Source organism: Moschus berezovskii, chromosome 4 (genome assembly GCF_049115385.1).
Source record: "Moschus berezovskii isolate FMDL1 chromosome 4, NW_MosBer_1.0, whole genome shotgun sequence".
Taxonomy (NCBI): Eukaryota; Metazoa; Chordata; class Mammalia; order Artiodactyla; family Moschidae; genus Moschus; species Moschus berezovskii.
The window spans coordinates 96127475-96151466 of NC_142463.1; the positions used below are offsets into that span (position 1 = coordinate 96127475).

The 23992-nt window shown below is 47.5% G+C and overlaps 1 protein-coding gene across 7 annotated transcripts in view; it reads right to left on the reverse strand.

Moving 5' to 3' along the window:
* Positions 1-870: 870 nt before the first annotated feature.
* Positions 871-23992, reverse strand: part of IGSF3 (immunoglobulin superfamily member 3) — a 127197-nt gene continuing 104075 nt past the window's right edge. For all 7 annotated transcript variants that reach the window (XM_055401514.2, XM_055401516.2, XM_055401515.2 and 4 more), the window contains 4 exons: positions 16237-16647; positions 12205-12612; positions 6514-6993; positions 871-4023 (listed from right to left, as the gene is read on the reverse strand). In XM_055401514.2, coding sequence (XP_055257489.2) covers positions 3773-4023; positions 6514-6993; positions 12205-12612; positions 16237-16647 — 1550 coding nt within the window. In that variant the 3' untranslated portion in view covers positions 871-3772. The remainder of the gene's footprint in view (positions 4024-6513; positions 6994-12204; positions 12613-16236; positions 16648-23992) is intronic.

The window sequence follows — 23992 nt, forward strand, 5'->3', positions numbered from 1 at the left end:
ACGGGTGTGCTGTGTGGGCTCACTGCACAGGAACCCACAACTCTTGGGTTTTCTTCCATCCTGGAAAAGGTGTGCTGAGCATTCTGTGGTCGGGACAATACTAGAGTGGAGGAAGGTGGTGAGGTCCTGCTGCCAAGACCAAGCAGAAGTTTGTCCCAAGTTCCTGCTCTCTTCTGTCAGTTTCCTCTTACCATGTCCTGTCTCCCCACCTCTACCCCACCCAAAAGAAAGCTAGATTCTGAACTGGCCTATCTGGCCTCTGGGTCTGTGTGTTGAGACGACTCTGGTCTTGACAGTCAGGGTAGATGTCTACGTATGTATGCTCAGTCATGTTGGAATCTTTATGACCCCATGGACTATAGTCCATCAGGCTCCTCTGTCCGTGCAGTTATCCCAGCAAGAATACTGGAGTGGGCTGCCGTTTTCTCCTCCAGGGGATCTTCCCAACCCAGGGACTGAACCCACATCTCTTGCATCTCCTGCACTGGCAGGTGGTTCTTTACCACCAATCCCACCTGGGAAGCCGTGTGTGTGTGTGTGTGTGTGTATCTATATATACACACACACATATGTACATACATACACATACATTTACTCTGTCAAATATACATATGTATATGTGTGTGTATATACATATAAATATACATTTTTTAGCAGCTGACAGTAAAGTGTCTTGAGGAAGGGTTGCTTTTTATCCTGTATACAAAGGTGCCACTTGGGCTGGGGGTGGGGTGTTATAATAAAGGCCACAATTCACGAACTCTGAGTTTAGCAAGCCAATGTCAGGGGCAGAACTCCAGGCCCCGAGGGCACAGTTCCATAGCCAAGAGTGGCTGATTAAGTGATGAGAAAGGATGACAGTGGACTCAGTCAATGTAAACAGCCATATTTTCAACATAATTTACTACAGGTCTCTGAAGTGTATATAAAACATTTTAGTGCAACATCTTACAAATAGTTTTCTTTTAAAAAAACAAACAAAAAAACAAATCAACAGCTCTCTACACCATGCATGGGTAGTCTGTCTACCCTACTTTTTTTTTCTTCAACAGTAAACGCAGAGAAACCATTGTTTGAAAGAAACATGAAAACTTGCTACAGAAACCCCCTAGGGTAAGAGGGTGTGGTCATAGCCATGTCCTGGAATGGGCCTAGCACAGTGTTGTTTTTTATTAATGCAATATTGTAGATGCAGATGAGTCAACAGAGCTGCTGGCCATTTTCCTCTCTGGGTCTCTCCTGTAGGCAACTTGCAATGAGGTCTCCCAGCCACTGGAGGCCAGCATTACCACTCAGCAGATGCCACATATCCACAGAAATGGCCAAAGAAAAAGGTCCTTGGGATATTCATAGAAAGCAGAAAAGCTCACCCTTTGATGGTACTCCCTGGCCCAATAGAAAATGCATAGGAATTTAAAAAAAAAAAAAAAGACAATTATTAAAATACTGGCTTCGGTTTCTTTTTTCCTTTCAAATCTCCTTCAAGTGCTTCACTTACTTATGTGCAGCACTGGCTTTTCCTTTTTCCGTGAAACTATTCAAACTCAAATCTTCATTACATGTCCCAGTTCCAGCCAGCCCTCCAGCATCTTTCCATTTGGACGGATGGAAAGTACATCATCTTCTCATGTTGACTCAGTCTATAAATAAGAGGCCAGCAATTTCCCACCAAAAGCCCACACCCTGACATGAAGAAATGGGGCCAAAGGCCATCTTATCTCCTCACCACTGTGCCTGTTCTGTACCTCTACGACGTTGATGCAGCACAAGAAACGGGGATGAGCATGTGAGGCATCGGTGGGATTGAAGTGTTGGTACCTACACAGAGTCACGGGAGAGGACTGGTGTATCTGGGAGGGAGAGAACACAGCCTATGTAAGCCCTTCAGAAAACCACCAGGCAACGGCGTTGCTTCCCCTTGGCTATGACTTATCAAAGCACCTGCCAAGCACCCAGGTAAGGATCAGCATCCACATGGCCTGGAATCCCACAGCCTCCCCTGGCGTCTGTTCAGCCTCAGGATTGGGTTCCACACTAATCTCTTGGGTTAGACTTAGTTCCAGAACTCCTGGACACTTTTTCCAAAGTGGGTTCTCCCTTGGGATTTGAGCTGCAAGTTCATAAGGAAGGGAGACAGCACTTGTGGCCAGCAAAGTATGAGGAAGCCAGGCAAAAAAAAAAAAACACCACATCTTCATGGAGTGAGCAAAAGGAAGCACTTGCAACTGAGGATGCTCCGGAGCCCAGGATCTTGCCCAACAAGTGAAAAATAACAGGTGATATTGGCTTCACCAAGCTTTAAGGGACATCCAAATAAAAAGTCAACAATAAACAACCAAATCACCTAAAGCCACAAATAAGATCTAAGAAAGGGAAGAGTACAAAGTCCACGCATGTGATCACGATCTGCTGAGATGGGGTAATCCATAAGGATTACAAAGGGCTGAGTCTGGGCTTCCCCTGGGCAGATATTCTTATGGCAGTGAGATGCAGGTCAAATGGCAAAGACATCAATATCGTTGAGAAAGATGTAGTCAGAAGGAAGAAGGAAAACGTAGTCTTCACACCTCCAGGGAGGTAGTTATTCCTCCCTGTTCTCCAATGCCAGGCTCTGGAAACCACTGCTGGCTACTGTCCCAATGTTCATGAACCTAAGCTGTCAGCCGACGTGCCTTCCGATGGTGTATGTGGTGGCTGCGTGAGCCCCGTATGTTCAGCTCAGTTGCTGACCCCTTTCCAGGCTCACTGGCCACTTGCCCTTGAGTTTGATAAAGCACCTGGAAACAGAAGCCCACCTGCTAACAGTTATCAGAGACTGCCCTTGCAGAACAGACCAAGCCAACAACCAGCCTTATTTCCTTCTTTCACTAATTGCTGACTTTGATCAATCTGAAAGTCAGTAGCTGCTAAAGTAACCTTCTGCCCACTTTAACTTGCAAAGTGTGTACTGTTCAGAGCTTCTGACTTGTTCTCCAACCAAGTCTGCTTATTTTTTGGCAAGGATAGGATGAAGCCTATTGCCCCCCCGCCCCCAGACAGATAGGCTGGGCTGGGCACTACCTACTCCTAGTGGGGTTTATATGCAGGATTTATCTTGTACATACACAGTTCTTTGAAGCTAAATTCAATGCTTTCATCTTGACTACAAAGTGGTTCCAACAACTCCAGCTGAGGGAAAAGATAAGATACAAATTGGGCCCACACTACACATAATTTTCAAGTCTCGTTAAAGAAGTAAAAAATGTTGGAGTATATTTTGATCCATGGGTGGCATTTTCAAGTGTGCAAAAATGAAAAAAGCCTTGGAAGACAGTCTTTTGCACTATAAAGTCTGTCCTTCCTTTTGCCATCAGTTGTATTTCAGAGTAATTCACCCACAACATCATGAAATCCAAAAAGGGTAAACCAAAGGGATTGAAAAAGAGTCCCTTACAAAGAATAAGAACCCCTGTAACATCTATATCTGAGAATACTATATAAACCAGCGAGTAGACGTGGCACCGGGAGCTACTCACCACATTACCAAAAACAAAAACAAGAAACCTAACTGGCAGGATGGCGCCATCTGCTGGAAAATAGCTAACCGACCAAGACTGCCACCTAGAGGCAGTCTGCCTCTGACAGAGACGGGCGACTCTGAACACTTCTGAAATCTGACTGTGTTCTGCGAGAGCGCCCCAGAGGTCGGGTGCTGTCCGCTGTCTGGTAGTAGAGCAAGATGCAGCGAGGAGAGCCTCGGCTCCTCTGTGGTTTATGGTCACCTGAAGTCCCTTTAGTCTATGGCTCCTGGGTGGATACTGAGCACGGGGGGCTCCAGGCAAGTGGGGGAGTAGTTGAGGTGTGGTTCCTTGATCCACAACAGGGGCACCCCATTCTTCCCCTCGGAGTTCTTGCTGGAGTTCCGGCTCTTGAAGCGCACCAGCAGGATGGTGATGATAAGGATGCCAAAGATGGGGAAAGGGTAGAAGAAGACGAAGTAGAAGAGTGCGTCGTTGGAGCAGATGATGGACTGCAGGGTGGAACCTGGAGAGGACAGACAGGGAGACAAGACATGAGGGCCGAGAACCTGGGCGGCTGCTCACTCCTGAAGACCCCACCCAGAGCCACAAAAGTGACTTGGCAGAACTCCTATACCCACGCCACCTTTCCCCTCTTGCCACTGATGGAGGGCGGACTACCCATGTATTCTTGTTCTCACACTCATGTCTCTTCGAATTCATAGTTGGAAGTTCAAACAAAGCCAGGCCCCCATTTCCCACTGTGAGTCAGTATTGCCACTTGGAAATCCACATAAGAAAGTGTAACTTACTGACTGTGAACTCAACTGTATCTGAGAGGGTGAAGACGCTAGCTCCACTTCAGCTTGAACCTCCTTGTTGGTTCTATTTTACATGTCCCTTTGCATTCAGTTCTGCCGCTCATGTCCTTCTTTGGAATAGAACACATTCTCTACCTACCAGCTTCTGAGAGCAGGTTTACCAGAAATGATGGTTATTTGATTAATGTTACCCATTAAAAAGTCATTATGGCCCACTTACACGTCTGCAGTGTAACTGTGACTGCAAGGAATGCAGTGTTAGTTGCTCCTGGACACAGAGGAGAATGAAACCTCACAGCTCCCACCCCATCAAGGACTGCTCTGGGCTGGAGCCTTGGCTCTAGGAGACTGCATTTTCTCTATAAAATAAGGCTGCTGGATGATCTCTGTGTTCTATAAAGCTTATAAATTTGGATAGCCACAGTGGGCAGATAAAATACAGTCTAAACACTTTCCCTTGTACTTTTTTTTTTTATTGGAGGCTAATTATCCCTTGTACTTTTGGACAGTGGGTTATTCAGCAGATCTTCAGAGGGTCTAAAGTACCATTCAGGGGTTGGGTGGTTTTTTTTTTTTTTTTGCTTTCTACTGAATAGCTGATCTTTATCATTATTAAGAAAATTTAATACACACTTACATGTATCAGATTTCCAAAGTATATGAGACTGGTGATATCAACCACTTTTGACCAATGAAACCTCAATTTCATAAGTCCCATCTAATAACCAGGAAGTTATCAAAGAAAAGAAAAAGCTGATGAAACTCAAAATTATCTGATGAAACTCAAAATTATCTGATACAATGTCATGATGGGAAAAAAAGCTGAAATTTCTAGCCTGTTTTTTAACTTCTACATCATAGGCTAATTCTACTGTAACAAACAGCATTTTAGGTTGATCAGTTCCATATTTTGACGGATCACTCAAAAGACTTCCTCATTAGAACTAATAATTCAGGTCAGTATGATGAAAACATTGAGTTCTGGACCATTCTGTAGCAACAGCTGCTGGTTAACAGAACCGCTGCTAAGCTCTTACCAGATGTCCTGTACCATCACTGCCCTTCTAGGCTGGTCTTCCCGACTAATCATGCAAAATCCACCTAATCTTCCACATTACCCTCCAAAATAAAAATGACCCAGGAACTTGAGAAAAAGCAAGAAGGCAGTGAGGTACTTAGACTTCATTTTCTTTTCTTCTTCCCCTTCAGTTCAGTTCAGTCACTCAGTTGTGTCTGACTCTTTGCGACGCCATGAATCACAGCATGCCAGGCCTCCCTGTCCATCACCAACTCCCAGTCTACCCAAACCAATGTCCATCGAGTCGGTGATTCCATCCAACCATCTCATCTTCTGCCTCCCTTCTCCTCCTGCCCTCAATCTTTCCCAGCATCAGGGTCTTTTCAAATGAGTCAGCTCTTCACATCAGGTGGCCAAAGTATTGGAGTTTCAGCTTTAGCATCAGTCCTTCCAATGAACACCCAGGACTGATTTCCTTTAGGATGGACTGGTTGGATCTCCTTGCAGTCCAAGGGACTCTCAAGAGTCTTCTCCAGCACCACAGTTCAAAAGCATCAGTTCTTCGGCGCTCAGCCTTCTTTACGGTCCAACTCTCTCATCCGTACGTGACTACCGGAAAAACCATAGTTTTGACTATGTGGACTTTCGTCAGCAAAGTGATGTCTCTGCTTTTTAACACACAGTCTATGTGTCAATTTTCTTCCAAGGAGCAAGTGTCTTTTAATTTAGTGACTACTGTCTGCAGTGATTTTAGAGCCCAAGAAGATAAAATCTAGTACTGTTTCCCCCCTTTCCCCATCTATGTACCATGAAGTGATGGGGCCATATACCATGATCTTAGTTTTTTGAATGCTGAGTTTTAAGCCAACTTTTTCATTCTCCTCTTTCACCTTCATCAAATATATACATGTATAATGAAATCTAACTAAAATTTAATCTGGTGGAGCATCAACTTTATTATAAAGATGAGAGGGTATATGATCACTTTAATTCCTATCCCCATTTTTTTTTTTTTGCAAGGGCAATCAAGAGTCAGTTACTTAAAGTAGTGTGTCAAATCCTAACTGCCTGTAACAGGCAAGAAAACTGCTTAGCAGTCCCCCATCAAGCTCTGATTTTTCTTTCAGACAGCTAGAATCAAGAGTGACACCCTCCCCTGAAAACTAAAAAAACTTACTTGTGTCCAGGACGTGGATGCCGATGGGGGCCGACTCCTCCTCGGTCAGCCGGTACCATTCCTTTTGAGGGCTGGGCAGCCACTCCTCCACGCGGCAGGAGTAGTTACCCGTGTCCTGGGGGCTGGCCTGCAGCACGGTGAGCCGGTAGAGGAGTGGGGAGAGCATCTGGAAGCGAAGCCTGCCCTCCCAGGGGCTGCCCTCTGGGCCAAAGACGGCATCTGCGCCCACGCTCAGCAGGACTGTCCGCTCTGTGGGGTCCTCTTCCTCCTCTTCATCCACCTCCACGTCCTCCTCCTCCTCGCCATCTTCTGGGCCAGGGCTACCCCTTTTTCCTCCAGCTTTAGTCCTCAGGGAGTACCAGGCCACGGCGAAACGGGAGTCCTGGCTGGAGCGAGACACGATGCTACAGTCCAGCTGGAAAGCTGCCTTCTCGAACACCGTGGCATTGGGGACCACTGTGTCCACCTGCAGGGCAGCATCTGGGGGAGACGAGGCTGTTTTAATTTCTGCTCAAAACAACTAAATGTCCACCATTAAACATGTTTTAGGAATACTGTAACATACAAGAGAGTTCCATGCATCTATTGAAAGGAATGAGGGGGCATTGTGTACAGAGAGGAGGAAGGAAATTCAAGAAAATTTGTTAGAGTATGGCACACTGTGTACTCTACATATCACTCTGCAGAAGATAATGTGTGTGTGTGCTCGATGCTCAATTGTGTCTGACTCTTTGTGACCCCACGGACTGTAGCCTGCCAGGCTCCTCTGTCCATGGGATTTCCCAAGCAAGAATACTGCAGTGAGTTGCCATTTCCTACTCCAGGGGGATCTTCCTGACCCAGGGATCATACCCACATTCTTTTGAATCTCCTGCCCTGGCAGGTAGGTTTCTTTACCACTAGAACCACCTGGGAAGCCCCATGGAAGAAAATAGAAAATACATTTTATTCTGTTATATTTGCTTGGAATATCTGTGGAAGAATTCCCAAGGAGCTGGTAACATGGATGTTTATAGGAATCCAGAGGGAGAGGGGCACATTTTTCACTGTGACCCCTTGGAGTGGTTGAATAGTGTTCCGCCCAAAGTCCTTAATTGGAAATAGGGCCTTTGCAGATATACTTAGTTTAGATGTGCTCATAACTGATTTGGGGCAGGCCTACATATCAGGAGAGAAGAGGGCACACAGAGACACATGGAGAAGGACACAGAAAGGCACAGACAGACTGGAATGATGTAGCCACAAGCCAGGGAACACGGGGCCATGAGAAGCCAAAAGAGACAAGGAAGGACCCTTCCCTGGGAACTTCAGGGGAGCAGGGCCCTGATAACACCTTGATTTCACCCTTCCAGCCTCCACAACTATGAGAGAACAGATTTCTGTTGTTTGAAGCTACAAAGTTTGTGCTAATCTGTTATAATGGCCCTTGGAAATGAATTCACCCCCTTAGCAGCTTTTGAATTTAAACTGTGGGCATGTCAGTTGTTGGCTACAACACAGGAAACCCAAGGAGGTAAACATTCTCCAAGGATTGAAGCCAAGAAACAGACAATAAACCTGAAAGGGCTCCTTACCCCAAGTATGGAATCCCCAGTAAGATAACATGGACAGTGTCCTCTTGACAGAGGTAGGAGATGCAGTCCAACCACTGAGAGATAACTGAACAAGTAAGTCGTATCCCACAGACGCCACCAGACGGCTCTATCTGTTTCTTCTGCAGGTTTGGGCTCTCTAGAGTAGGTTCTAAACGTGTAATTGACTTCCTGCCTCCTCCCTTTGGCTCTGTTTATGAAATGCTCAAGCAAGATGCCAGTGTAGCATCAACAAAAACAGACCGAATCGGATTCTACTTGGATGACAACCAAATAGGAGCCTTTCCCAAGTACTGTCCTGGGCTTTCAATGAATTGGCTGAATTGGCTTGCAGGTGAACACAAAGCTGGTTACCGCCACTTCCTTGGGGCTCTGCTAAGCCCCTCCACATTCCTCTCTGCACATCTGGAATCTCGTGTGCACCACTGGACACAAAGCTTAGGAACCAGCTATAGGTGATGGGCACGGTGCATCAACCCAGCTATCACCAGGGATGTGTTGGGGGGCAAGATGGCAGGGTGATGGTGGTGGCAGGAGACGCTGAAGGGGCCAGAGAGCAGAAAGTGGCAGGACAGGAAATCGGTTTGCAGGCGACTCAAACTGTCTCACTCCTCCAGGGAGCACAGCTGATGTGCCAACAGAGAACTGGCTGCGCTGGCCCGAGTAAGGCATTGGACCCATCATGGCAAGGTGGTCAGGGGCTGTGAACATTCAGTTTCCCAGAAGGGCTCTTCCATCTAGTTTCCCTTTCTGTCTGTTAGTCTAAGGCTCACAATTTTTCAGAGCCCCTTCAAGGGGCTTCTCTGGTAGCTCAGAAGGTAAAGAATCTATCTGCAATGCAGGAGACCCAGGTTTGATCCCTGGGTTGGGAAGATCCCCTGGAGAAGAGAATGGCTACCCACTCTAGTATTTTGCCTGGAGAATCCATGGACAGAGGAGCCTGGATGGGGACTAACACTCAAATGTCTTGTTTACGTTAATCACTCAAGTTTTTTGAATAAAATTAATTTTCACCTTCCCACAAGCCCAGTCCCCTTAACATGCCTCTCTACCAATTTGGTTTTCTGCATCTGTCCCCTTCTAGAAGAGGCGGAACCATCTCCCTGGTCAGCCTTTAACACTCTTTCCTTACTTTCCCATGTTTAAGCTACAAGAAAAAAGTTTGTCCCTGCCCCTCCCAGAGGTCATGCTGATACTTCCAAGCTGTGACCTAGACCAGTGACTCTGGTCTGTGGCCCCCCTCTAGGGGAGGAATGTGGTTTCCCCTCTCCCCTGGTGAACCAAACACAACTACTAATCTATTCAGCAATAGTCCCACCCTGAGTTCCTTCAGTTTCCATATTTCATAAGCAATGCAAGGCGATTCTTAACTCTTAGAGCTCTTTTATTTCCAGTCTTCTATATGTTCAACTTATATCAGAAAAAAAAGCTCTGAGGTACATCTACATAAAGAATCTTAGGCAAGCAGTAAAAATAGTGGTCATGAAATGCTTTCAATGACATGGGGAAAGGCTCACAAAAGAATGCTGGGGGGGCGGGAATCACATGAAACAGTAAGATGCTGACTTCATTTAGAGAGAGAAACACACATAGAGGTAATATGAAGATATGTTGTTTACTTAGTTTACTCGCTAAGTTGTGTCTGACTCTTTGAGACCCCATGGTCTGTGTAGCCCACCAGGCTCCTCTGTCCATGGAATTCTCCAGGCAAGAATTATTAGAGTGGGTTGCCATTTCTTTCTCCAGAGGATCTCCCCGACCCAGGGATTGAACCTGCATCTTCTGCCTTGGCAGGCAGGTTCTTTACCACTGAGCCACCAGGGAAGTCCATGAAGATACAGACAGTGAGATTACAGATTTTTTTTTTTGGCCACACCATGCGGCAGGATCTCAGTTCCCCCACCAGGTATCAAACCAGCGCCCCCTGCAGTAGAAGCTTGGAGACTTAACCACTGGACTGCCAAGAAAGTCCCTACAGATAATTTTTTATTTCAAAACTGTATTTTTCTGTTTTCCAAATGCTTTGTTATTAGTATGATCACCTTATATAATCAGAGAAGGAAGGGAGGCAGGCAGGCAGGCAGACAGCTGGTTGATCCAGGCCACTCAACTGGCTAAACAGGAGGCAGAATCGAGGCTGCAGATTTAGGGGCCACACTGTGAGCACACAGGGTGGCAGGAGGGAAACCTGGGCAACCACTCGGTCTGCTCGACATACTGGCAGCGTGACACTTCTCTTCAGGCTTCGGATGCAGCTGGCTGCCTCCTCCCATGCTGCCTGGGGCCTCATGGGGGGATCTACAAAATGGGTGGGAGGAGGAGGAAGACGGTGTTCAGCTGCTGTATCTACCATTTGTCTTTGGGGAAAGGCATGCAGCACATTCAAGGCAAGGGGGAAAGGGGAAGAAAGCTCATGGGAAATACGTCTCAAAGCAGAGGTAATTCCCTCTCCAGCTTAGGCAAGACAGGACAGAGATAATGTCCCTCTCCTGTAACAAAGGCTGTATCTGCTCGCTGAAGTGTGTGCCATGATGTGTGGGGCGGGCGTAACTGTGAGGCTCCAGGATTCCACCAACAAAAAGAGCTGATCTACTTAGATGTGAAAACATTATGAAAGCTTCCATCGGCACCAATGACCACAAACAGAACCCTGGGATGCTCAGAACATAAGACAAAACATTCCTCTGGATACAGGTCCCAGTGCATTTCTGTCCCATGTCCTTCAGGGGACTGTCCTTAACTGACCTGTGGTCTGATAGGGATGAGTGATGACATGGTGTTTCAGAGGACACCGGAATCCTGCACATCTTTGCCTTAATTATTAGTGTTTGAATATGGAACAATAATTCTACCCAGTAATTATGCGCATTTGGGTACTTTAGAACCAACAATAAAGAAAAGCATGAGGCTGCACAGAATAGTCATTAGCACCAATAAAATTATTAGGAAGTGAGAGTGTAAAGGCTGCAGCTACTTCATTTTCTATTTAAATCATGTGAATCAACTCTTTTCCACTGAAAATCCACAAACTGAATTTTCAGAACCACATGATTATACTGTTTCAAGATTTTTGCCACTTGTCTGAATCTGAATGTGTTCTTTGAAAAGAAAATATTCTACTCTGTATATGTGCTTCCCTGTGGCTCAGTAAGTAAAGAATCCACTTGCAATGCAGGAGACTGCCTACAATGAGGGTTCAATCCCTGGGTCGGGAAGATCCCCTGGAAAAGAAAACCCACTCCAGTATTCTTGCCTGGAAAATCCCATGGACAGAGGAGGCTAGTGGACTACAGCCCATGGGGTCACAAGAGTCGGACACAACTGAAGCAGTTGAGCACTGCTCTAACAGGCTCTAGATTCATCCACTTCACCAGAACTGACTCAAATGGAGTAAGTCAGAAAGAGAAAAACAAGTATAATAACACACATATATGGAATCTAGAAAAATGGTACTGATGAACCTATTTGCAGGGCAGAAATAAGAGATGGCGACCTAGAGAATAGACTTTGGACACAGCGGGGAAAGAAGAGGGTGGGACGAATTGAGAAAGTAACATTGAACATGCATTACCATATGCAAAACAGATAGGCTAATGAGAAGTTGCTGTATAACACCGGGAGCTCAAGCCACTGCTCTGTGACAGCCTAGAGGGGAGGGATGGGTGGCGGGTTGGAGGGAGGTTCAAGAGGGAGGGAACGTATGTATACCTATGGTTGGTACACGCTGTTTTGTATTATTATTGTATGGCAGAAGCCAACACAATATTGTAAAGCAATTATCCTCCAATTAAAAATAAATTAAAAAAAATAGTCCAGGCTCTGGAATAAGTGACAAATGTTATTCTAGTTAAGAAATGGAGTCACCTTAGGCCAAAACCAGATGTGCAGTTTTTCCCTCACTAGGGGAAAAAAAGATCTCAGACACTTGTGAATGCAAATGTAAAACGTAAATGCTCATACATTTAACTGCAAGCAACTAATTAATTGTCTTAATTTAATTAACAATGGGTTCATTTTGAAATTAATTTTATGCAACGCATAAAATATCACAGAGAGGAACCACCAAAGGGAGGGGAGGCCTGGGGTGGTTAACTCTCACCTGGTCGGGCGATGCGAACAGCCATCTGGCCAGCGGTGTCCTCGGCCTGTTTGTACCACATGCCACTGGGGCTGGGCAGCCACTCCTCCACACGGCAGCTGTAGGTGCCGCTGTCCTGCACGGCCACGTTCTGGATGAAGAGCCGGTACACGCCCGGGGAAGGGCTCTCCAAGTGCAGCCGGCCCTTCAGGTTGTTCTTGGCCGCCTGCTCTCCGTAGTGGAAGGTGGCATCGCGACTCAGGCGGGCCACGGTCTCCCGCTCTGGCTGGTTGGGCTTCCACACAAACCACTCCACCAGCAGCTGTGAGGCTACGCTCGTGCGGTTCAGGACCACGCACTCCAGCTGCACCTGCCGCGTCTCCAGGACCGACAGGTTGCCCTGCACTTGGCTGAGCTTCAGGCGGCTGTCTGCAAAAGAGGAAAGAGAAGTTGCCAACAGGAAAACAACGAGCCACCTGCACACACCCTTTCCCAGTGGACGTGAGTGCATGCCTTCCAAAGACAGGAGGACAGCGGCAGGCTCAAGCATGCACCCTGAACACTCTGAGTTCCTGAGTTTCAAGGAATTTGGTGTTACAGTAGCAGCTGTCCCCAAATTTATAACCCTCATAGATTCAGATGCTTAGGAGAGGACAAGCACGCATGGTAGATGACTCCACGTCCAAGTGACAGCAGAGCATGAGGAGCGTGGCCAACTGGAGAGAGTGGCAGGGCAGAGATGGAAAGGGCACGGTAAGAACCCTGCTGGAAGTAATAGCAAATTTTTAAAACTGACCACATTATGGCTAGAATATGCTGAGCCATCAACCTCAGAAGAACAGCAGGGGAAAGCCAGTTTAATATGTATACCAGTTGGTCCTAAGAATTACAGTTCTTACTTTCTCTACCAAAAAAACAAAAACAAAAAAAACCATAAGGGTTTCCTCTCAAGATGGGAGCAGAATTGCTCTAACATCAGTAAAGAAAAGACTGACATGGATGGTAGTTTGAAACCTCAGCGAATCAGATTGTTCTCCAGAGAAAAAGGTCATTAAACATGGTATGCTTTGATGGCATCCTTGCAATTTCAAAAGGGCCCAAACAGCCTCTCTGGACTAGAGGGGTTAAAAAGCTATGAAACTGTAAATGCACAGCAGCCCCTGGAAAGAACACCTCCTGAGTCAGGGAGGGGGAGGAACTTTCACTTTTCACTTTTCCACTTCATCGTTGTCACAATATTTTATAATGCACATTTATTCCACTTTTGTAATAAAAGGTCAAAATTTAAAAAGAACAACTGAAATTATATTTTAAATAACCAGTCTCTGAAAATATATACATACTCTCGTTGTCTCAGTGTTGAAAGACTATTTTCTCCTTTGTGCCTTTTTAGTATCTTCCAAAAGTTCTATGAGTGTATGCTTTCTTATTAAAGCGGCTAGGAGCTACTGGAAGAAGTAGGGGAGGGGAAAAAGAAAAACATACAAACTAAAAATCTCAACTGGGGAAGTCCCTGGCGGTCCAGTGGTAGAGATTTCACCTTCCAATGGGGGGTGCAGGCTCAATGCCTGCTTGGGGAGCTATGATTCCACATGCCTCATGACCGAACAACAAGAATGCAAACAACAAAAACAATACTGTAACAAATTCAATAAAGACTTGAAAAATGGTCCACATCAAAAAAAAATTAGTTCTTAATCGCAACTGAAAAGGGGAATGTGTTGTTTCAATCTGTGTCCTGTGAGTTTTCCGTTTACAGTGTTAATATTCCCCATAAACAGAGATTTCACTAGCTGTGTTTTGACAAGGATCCTTACAGCCCTTGTGCCCCAGTTAGCTTGCTGCTGAGAGTCTGTAATCCCCAATGGGGAAATTCCCTTGATAAATTTAGGCTGTACCAAGAACGTCTCAGTTTCAGCACAAATGAGAAAAGGGAAAGGCGGAATGATGCCTAAGAGGAAACACATGGTGGGGGAGGGGTGAGCACGACCTCCCAATGGGGAAAACGGTCAGAACTGAAAACAGACGCGAAGAACAGAAACCCAAGAGAACATCTGTGGGCCTAAGGGCAATCTTCAGTTCTCAAAAGCCCCAGGGACTGGCCTGAAGGCAGCGCATAGGTCACTGGAAATACCAACAGGAATCCTTTAGACCGGAGCTTCCTGTTTTATGCCTCAGAAGGGGTGGACCAGGAGGTAGATGAGAATCCCAGGATCGGGGTGGCCTGAGAAATACAGTATCCTGAGGAAAGGAGGGGACCAGCCCCATGGCATTCAGCCCTGGGCCGGGACACATCTGGACTTCTGCATCTGCTTCCACTTGCTTAAAGAACAAACTTTTATGGAGGTCTCCTGGGAGACAAGCCATGAAAATAGCACGGTGAGGAAAACGGGACCTGTGCCCACTCATGGGGCTTCCCGCCTACTGATTCTGAATACATAAATAGTAAACAAGTAACACATAATAACTGATGATAAAGGAATGTCCACAAGCATAAATATGAACAGGTAGTTCATAATGACTTATATACAAAGAGCTGTTCCAGGTGGTGACGTGCTCTGAAGAGGCTGGAGAAAGGCGACATGGAGAGATTGTTGTTGTTCAGTTGCTAAGTCATGTCCGACTCTTTGCGACCCCATGGACTGCAGCACACCAGGATTCCCTGTCCTTCACTGTCTCATGTTTCATGTGCAAACATGAGCTTGCTCAAACTCATGGCCATTGAGTCGGTGATGCCATCCAACCATCTCATCCTCTGTCGTCCCCTTCTCCCCCTGCCCTCAATCTTTTCCAGCATCAGGGTCTTTTCCAATGAGTGATTAGGGTGCCATTTTAGTTAAAATGAGCTAGGAATGCCCCTCTGAGGAAGAATGAGATAGATGGACATCTATGGTTAACATGTTCTAGGGTGAGAGAATAACAAGCACAAAGGCCCTGGGGTGTCAGGGAAAGCAACCATTCATTCCTTATTCAACCAATATTTACTAAGGGTGTCATGCCAGTGACTGGAGATCCAAAGGCACAGCACCTGTCCTCTAAGTGCTTACAGTATAGTGGAGAAGAAATGAAAACAATTATTATACTATGCATTTTCTATGGAACCCCTGGTGACATAGGAGAAACCAGGGAAGGCTTCCTGGAAGAGGTGCTCAGTGAACTCTTAGGAATGGGGTAAAGACAGGGGAGAAGCGTCAGGGGAGGTGCACTCCAGTAGAGAGTAGCATAAGCAAAGCCACAGGGTGGCAACACAGCATCCCACAGCCCATAGGGAAGCATGGGTATCGGTAACAATGAAGATAGGGCATGTGGGGGTGAGGGATGGAGAGGGAGCTTAAGGCCACGTTATGAGAAAAGCTCAAAGAACTAGAACTTTTCAACAAGGAGAAGGGGCTCCCTTCACATATCTGAAAGGGTATGACTCAGCCTAATCTTGGGTTGTTCTGGGGTAGACCTAACACCTGAGAGGGAAATTACAGGGAAGGGGACTTCCTAAGGACGAGGGCCACCCAAAAGTGGAACCCACTGGGGCGGAGGCAGTCAGCGCTCCCTCCCTGGAAGTGCACCAGCAGAGGTCAGACACGGCTACCAGGGAGCACAGTACAAACAGGATAAAGGCTACACTTACAGGATCTGAGAGGGGCCAAGGGGTTCAGACAGGAAGGGCTCATTCCTGGGCTGAGATTGGGTGAAAAGGAAGAAGGGGGAAGCAGATGAAGGAAACCAGAAAATGCCTTCCAGGCAGGAATCCTGGGTATAGAGCTGGCACCAGCCCGAGATCCGGAAGCATCAGGGACCCTGCCTTGCCGTACCTTGTGACCCCCATCTGTCCCTTGGGCTTTTCCTTGGTGAAGATGCAGAGTCAAGAATGCTTCTCTGTACTGAGTTTGCCATCAGTACCAGGACCCATGAGGTAAAGTGGGCAGGCCCACGGTGCACTAGGATGACATCGGTGCCACACTCACACCCAGCATGAACCCTGCAGAGCGCCGCCACCCCCAGACAATCTCTCTGCGCGCAGCCCACTGCCCGGGCTGTCTGCACCCCTGCTCTTACCTGGCCGCTTCACAGTGACCTCCGTGCGCCCTGAAACCTCCTCTGCCAGCTTGTACCAGGCATAGTTGGGGCTCAGCAGCCACTCTTCCACATGGCAGTAGTAGCTGCCGCTGTCACTGACCTCAGCTCTCTGGACAGTGAGGCTGAACAGACCCCCGAACACGTGCCTCTCAAACTGCAGCCTGGCTCTCAGGCCCTCCTCCTCGGCATAGGTGCCGTACTCAAAGGCAGAATTGTGGGTGGTTTTGAGGATGAGCTTGCCGTCGGCGTCCGAGGGCTTGTGAACATACCAGAGCACAGCGAAGTGGGAGTTCTGGCTGGTCTGGGACTTGACTGAGCAGTTCAGCTGGATGGGCCTGTTTTCCACCAGGGTGAGGGTCCGCTTTGATTTGCTCACCTGCAAATTTGTCACTGCAAAGCAAAAGGGGCGCTTTAGCAGAATCACCACATACTCCTGGAAGTGTGGCCTGTCCCAGGTCCCGCCTCCAGGTTCCCCATCCAGCACAGTTCCTGGAGGACCCAACACTGATGGGCTTCCCTCAAAACGTGGCTCGGCATAAGGACAGCAGCACGGACCCCATCTCATCCCAAACAGCCTCTGCCTTGCCTCGCCCCCAGCTCAGGCCCTCACTGTCTCTCCTGGTCTCCTGGCTGCTAACCCCATCACAGAGCCTCCAGGGAGATTCGGCAAAAACACACACCTGCCCATAGCATTTTCCTGCTGAAGAAGTTTAACAGCTTCCAACTGCTCATATTGTTTAGAGTATGCCCGCTCCATGTCCCTCATGAGGCTAAAGGTAGGGGTACTCTGAAGAATAAGAAGGTCCTGCCTGGAGATGATCTAATCACTGCACCCCCAGATCTGGGTTGAGAGAGCACTCCCTCGCTCAGTGTTTTCTGGGATATGCGAGTGGATGAGTGGGTGAGTGGGTGAATGAGCGAGAGTGAGCTGGAGAAATATGGTAGCAGTTGCTGGGAGGATGCTGGGGTGCTCTTCCTGGGGGAGGGGGAGGAGAAAGTAGAGAAGAAAATGATGAACAATGGGACAGAACAGAGCCAACTCCAGCCTCCCCTTCCCCTCTCTCCTGATCTGCCCTACCTAATTACCGTGCTCTCCTTTAAAGTGGCAGGAAGCCACGGTCTAATGAAATATATCTTATCAAGGTAATTGGAGATCTCACCCACTTCATCATTATTATACTTGGCTCTGCTTCCCCCACTCACCATCCTCCCCTCACTGAAAAAGAGGGAAAAAAAAAAAAATCACAATTCCGAGTTTCCCTTAGGAAGCTAAAAGTAAAAGCATCATTTTACCCTCACCCTTCCCTTTATACTTTGTATGTTGAGGACCAAATCAGCTAAGAAAGAAATTCAGGACAAGGCACAGACCCTGATAGTGAGAGCAAGCTGGGCTTCCTCCAGTGAGCCTGCCCAGAGGGAAGGCCAGGGCAGGTTCGCCTGGGCCCGTCTCCAGCATCCCTGCCGATCAGTCTCTTGATCCAGACACAAGACTGAGTCCACTGGCCATGCCTGGGTCTCTTCTGTCAGCTCCAGCAGGCTGGCTCTCTTAGAGCTTAGAGTGGAAACGCAGGATCAAGGTCCAAGTCCCATGCCCCAAGGCAATTGAAACTTTTGAAAGCTCCAGACTGTCACCTGGACACCCGGCTAAGCCCCAGACAAAGGTTCTGAGTGACTGAAAGGATTCAGCAAGCTAAGTACAGCAGAGTCCGGTACACAATACCATAACTACAAAAGCAACTCTCAGGCTGTCTTCTGGTGCTAAATTAGGTGACACTTTTCACTAAGCCAAATTCACAAACCTACAGACCTTCTCAAGGCATCAACACACATGGTTGAAATAACCTGGGAGAAATCCCCTGGGCCACGACCCCACCCTTCTGGTTTCATCTTTTTTGGGCAACAAGCCCAGTCTCCCGCCTTCTCCCTTCTTCAAATGCACAAAGTCCTCCAGGGTGCTGGAATCCAGGGCAGGCTTCACCAACAAGCACCCAAGCTCTGGAAACTAGATTCACGTTAGCCTGCCAGTCGACTTGTCAGATCCGATGCCTCTAATGCTTGAAACAACCAGCTCCCTTTTCATTCCTTTCCAACCCGATTCACTGCATGCAAATGATATCTATATCAGAGCAAATGACACCACCTGAATTATCTGGTGCTTGGCCAAAAAACTGGGTTGTTCAGTGTAGAATAGAAAGAGATTTAAAATGTATTATTAATTGGGGCCAGATTATTTTTGCAACTGTTACTAAGGAAACCTCCATTGCTATAGTAACTGCATATGTTAAACTGTATTCCTATGACTAAACTTCAACTAGTCACATGGTCTGAGAACAAGAATCCAAGGAAGAGAAATGCTTCAAAGCATTTCTGTTTTTTTTTTTTCTCCTTTCCACGTCAAAATATTGTGAAGTGTCGAAAAGCTTGAAAGAGAGGTATTTTTGAAATCTGGCGCATGTCTGACAGGTGGGCAAGAGGTCAGCTCCTCCTCTACGTTCTGAATTTCCTCTCACATCTCAAGGACAGGAAGGACCTTTCCTGAAGCCCAGGGGAGATGGCAGCCTGCACCAGTAATTAGGAAACAATCTTGCATCCTACCCGGCACTGCCCTGGGTGATGCGCGGACAGCCGGCACCACCTTCCTCCATGGGGTGGGGAGAGCCCAGCCCCCTTAAGAATCAGAGGCATTTTCATCTGCAAGATGAGAACCATCACAGCATTCACCTCCGAGGAATGGTGTACAGATTAAAAAGCTATATTCTATAGACAGAGATTAGCACAGAGCCTGGAATACAATAAACATTCAGGATGTTTTCACCATTTCCCTTTCTTTTTGGTGTCTGGGCTCAATCCCACATTCAAAGCTCCCTACTAAGTCAAGAACTGCCAATCATAAGTTGCACACTTCCCACGGAAAGTACTGTCTGTGGACTGGCAGCATCCATGTCACCTGGGAGCTTGCTAGAAATGCAGACGCACCCCACCTCGGGCCTCCCAAACCAGACTCTGCCTTTTTTTAAAACAAGATCCCCAGGTGGTTCCAATGCACCTGAAAGCCTGAGAAATCTTGGATTCCGCTGTGTGAGTGAATGGAATGGAATTGGGCAATAAACACAAAGGTGAAAGAAAAGACGCTGAGGACTTGGTTAATCCCCAGCCGTGAGTCAGCAGGAGGAAAAGGTAGGAAGATGGGTGAGAGGCTGTAGGCCAGGTCCTTCCCACACCCCACATGCCTGCACAGACACCAGGCACTCCCCAGCTCCCAGAGCTGGACTGTACCCTGTTGGATAGAAAGGCTCTTTCTGCACCTGAAAAGTCTCCATCTGAGGCCTCTGATCACCTGTGGACCCGCAACATCAGCATCACTTGGGGTGAAGACGCTGACTTACAAACACCATGCCCGGGGCCAGCGACCTGAGGTTTCAGGAGCCCTCCAGGTGATTCTGATGCGCCAAATTTGAGAAATCACAGGAGTGGCACCGAGGTGGCTGCAGGTAACTCTGGCGATAGCAGTTTCTGCGTAGTGGTGTGAGCAGCAGCCAGAGGGTAGCAAATAGGCAGTGAGGCGCAGAAAGAGAAAGGGACGGCTCTGTCTTTGTTAGAGATCTGTGACAGTCATCAGTCACGTTAGGACTACAGGGGGCAGTAGCTGGACGGCAGGGATTTTTCAAATTGAGGGACGTAAGTCAGCCAGGAGACTGGGAGAGAATGAAGGAAGGGCTGCGGGAGAAGTGCGAGTGTGTGTGCTGTGTGAGTGCGCGCATGCGTGTGCAAATCCCATCCATCTTCAAAGAAGGAGGGGGACTTCCCTAGTGGTGCAGTAGGTAAGAATCTGCCTGCCAATGCAGGGGACACGGGTTCAATCCCTCATCTGGGAGGATTCCACATGCCTCGGAGTACCTAGGCCCCCTGTGCCACAACTACTGAGCCAGAAGCCTGCAACTACTGAGGCCCATGTGACTAGAACCTGTGCCCTGCAACAAAAGCCACCAGAATGAGAAGCCTGCCCACCAAACTTGAGAAAGCCCTCGCAAAGCAACAAAGACCCAGCTCAGACAAAAATAAGTAAATTAAAACAAAAAACTAAGGCTAGAGATTTCTGCAACCAACTTCCCCCGACCCCAAAAAACAGAAAGGAGGGGGAAAGGCACCTGCCAGTCAGCAGTTACCACACCTTAGAGTCCCTACAGCCTTAACACCACCTTAGACCCCTCCCTTCCCTCCCCGTGCTCATACCCGAGTTGAGCCCCTAACTGTCTCCTTCTCAGACCTTAATACTCCAGCCTCAGTCTCACCAGCGAGAGCCTCCTAGGCTGCAGACAGGACCTTGCTGCTCCCAGCTTAGGGCCTGCCTGTGGCTCCCCACATAACAGTTCTCAACAGAACAGCAATGCTCTCAGGGACACCAGGGAAATCGGGGGTGGGAGGGTGGGGGTGGCAGGGCAGTACAGAATATGAGATGGACTAAAGCCAGTAGATTCCATAAACCAACCTGGGTTGACTCCATGCAAGAGGTCTCTGCCTTGTGTCCCATGTGACTTTCAAATGACATTCATCGAAGTGAAAACTTGTGCCTACTACCTAGCCCTTTTCATTTTGCTATCACCACAATACTTTTTGTTTTTTTCATAGCTTTCATACGCTCAGCAAATCAAGGGAGGGGTTTCCTTTGCTTTGTTCAGCATTATCTCACGAGTTGCTCAGGATCTTGGAAACCCATCCAGACAGCAGTGCTGCTCAGAGGTGGCGCCACTGGCGCAATTAGGCGGAGCACTGGGGTGGGTAGGGGGCCTCTGCCCGGCAGCAGCATGGACTGGGGACCGATCCTCCCACAGTAGCCGCCCCTGAGCACTGACACATTAGAATTGATTGCTTTATTACAAACTACTTCTAAAAAACTGTCTCCATTCTGCCACCATAAGGGCAGTGTAACATCATTGACTCAATGGACATGAGTTTGACCAAACTCCGGGAGGTAGTGAAGGACAGACAGGGAAGCCTGAAGTGCTGCAATCCATGGGGCAGCAAACAGTCAGACACGACTGAACAACAGCAGCAACAGTTCTTAAAGATTCCATGAGTAGGAAGTCATACTGTCTGTGACAATATGAATTTTATTTTAGAGTAGGAAAGGGACTACTACAAACTGTTATTAAAAAAAGGAGAACATAATGAGTGTGGTCCCAAGTCTTATCTGCTCAGTTTAGAATATTCTTAATTCACACAATTATGCAATCCTTTCTAAGTGTTGAGCACTGCTCTAAGCCTTTTATAACTATTAACTATCTGGTCCTCACCAGACCTATGCAATAAATAGTATCATCCCCAGTTCTATAAAGATACTTGCTCAAAGTCACACTTCTGATAAGTGATAGAGCCAAGATTCAAACCCAGGCTGTGTGCTCTGTCCTTGCTTCTAACCTTCATGAGCTCTGAGGCTCCATGCTGTCTTGTAGAAGTGGGGCTCCCCTGGCCCCTGCCAACCCAATCTCTCCCCAACCCTAGGCTTCAGTCACAAGTGCGCTGCTGCCTCCCTTGTGATGTTCTTTATTCACAACTCTGAGCTTGAAAGCTGTGCTGCTCCTTCCTGCCACCCACCCATGCAAACTGATTCTCCGCTCAGCCCTATGGCCTATCCCCTGGTCAGCCTGAGAGGCAAGCCCTGTGACACACCCACCACTGCAGCCACAGCACCTAGCACAGAAGCTGGCACACAGCAGGTGCTCAAACATGCTTGTAGAAGGCACTGGGAGGGAAGAGCGAGGAGAAACCAGCAAAAGTCAGGATTAGGGTAACCCAGACATGCCCTGTCTGCCTTACCTCTCTGCACACAGAGCACTGACCCCAAATAGGTGCGCCTGGTGTCACCATGGCAACAAGGCCCGAGGCACAGGGGGCGGGCCGGGGGCTCCCCCAGGGCGCTCGCTCTCATGCTCGCTCCCTCTCTCTCAACACCCACTGGGCAGAAGCCACAGGCACACGAGATGGAAAGAGAGCCTCAGGTTCTCCTGAAAGAAAGGAGGGGCCAATCCCCCTGAAGGACAGGACAGCCTGTCATCTACTAGACTCTGACACCCCGGACTCACGGAAGTCAAAGAAAAGAGCCCTCAGCTCACCCAACCTGCCAGGTCAGCAATAAGAAATCGGAGAAAACGGATTTGGCAGCATCCAGAGGGTATTAAATATTCATCCCAACTGCCCATCAGCAAAATCCCCGCAGAATACACCCACTGACAAGTCGGCTTTCTATACCGGAGGCTGTCCTCCTAGAAGCTTGTTTATTGCTTTGTCAATTTTAATGCACAATATTTAATAGCCAGACCAAGATAGGGTTGTAAATATTTGGAAAATGAGTGCTGACATTTCCCTTATTGCTTCTGTATTTAGGGATATGTAATTGGAGGGTGTTTCGGGTGCTAAAGAAAATCAGAAGGAAGCAAAGCAATGCTTCATGGAAAAATAACTGATTAAGAGCTAAGAATCAAATACGCTGAAATAGCTTAAACATCCTTCTTAAATGCCCCTTGTGGTGTCACGCTTTGCCTTCAGTGGTAGTAAAGGCTAAGCTAAATCAACAAGACAGGAGGGGTGATGGTGTTCCTTATGGATATGCATTTGGAACAAGAAGCATGCATCTAGAATGGTCAATAATTGGATTCACAACATGTTTATCACACCATCCAGAGAGGGATTTCAAAGAAACAAAGAGCCGTGGTGTGGCCAGGTCAGTCGGTGGCTCTGACGAGGGCTGGTCTAGGGTACAAAGCACACAGAGTCTTCTTGGGAGCAGATGACACCAGCTGTAGAGGGCTGATAAAAGGACCGCCACGAGTGAGCCAACAGTCCCTGGGTTTCTACTTTATGCTGTTAGAACAAGCATATTCAACAAAAGCATCTTCTAAAGGGCCAGGGGGTGAGGCGATGATGTTCCCGTGGAAAACACCAGAGCAGGGTTAAGAATCCATGGTTTGAGAAGCAAGATGTGGAAGAAGAGTAAAAAGAAGAGAAGCCAGCACTGGATTGAGCTCTGTCCCCAAGCCTTACAGCCATCTGGTGGCAGAAGTGAGAAGAAATAGAGGTGTTCAAGGAGGCACAATTTAAACTCCTTCACCATTAGCAAACTGTGTCTGGAGGAACCTCTACAGGGACTTCGTGATTCAAATTTAAGAAAACAAATTTAAGAATCTGCTAAAGGGGCTCAGGGATGGTAAACCTGAGAGAGAGGGTGGATTAAATCAAAGTATATGTTACCAAAGAAGATTCCTAAGAGGGGGGAAAAAAGTACCATAATAAAATAAAATTAAGAACCTGGACTCTGGAGCCAGACTGCCTGTCTGGATTTGAATCTCGCCTCTGCCACTTATTATGGATCACTGGGTAATTTATTTATCCTCTGTGTCAGTGTCCTCACCTATAAAATGGGTGAAACAGCACCCCCTCATGGAACTGCATGGACTAAGAATGAAGAGCGTTATTGTATATAAAGCATTCAGGGTGGTGATGGGCACGCCAGAAATGCTCAACAGAGATCAGCTGATATCTCTATTACCGTTACTTCTTCCGCCACAAGTGCTGAAATACCTCCACACAGCACTCTACAAAGAGAAACTGCTTCTGTAAATGAGATTAACTGAATGCAGAAAGGATTTTTTGGGGGTAGGGTTGGGACGGGGTCTACTATGCAGCATGTAGGATCTTAGTTCCCTGATCAGGGATGGAACCTGTGCTCTCTGCAGCA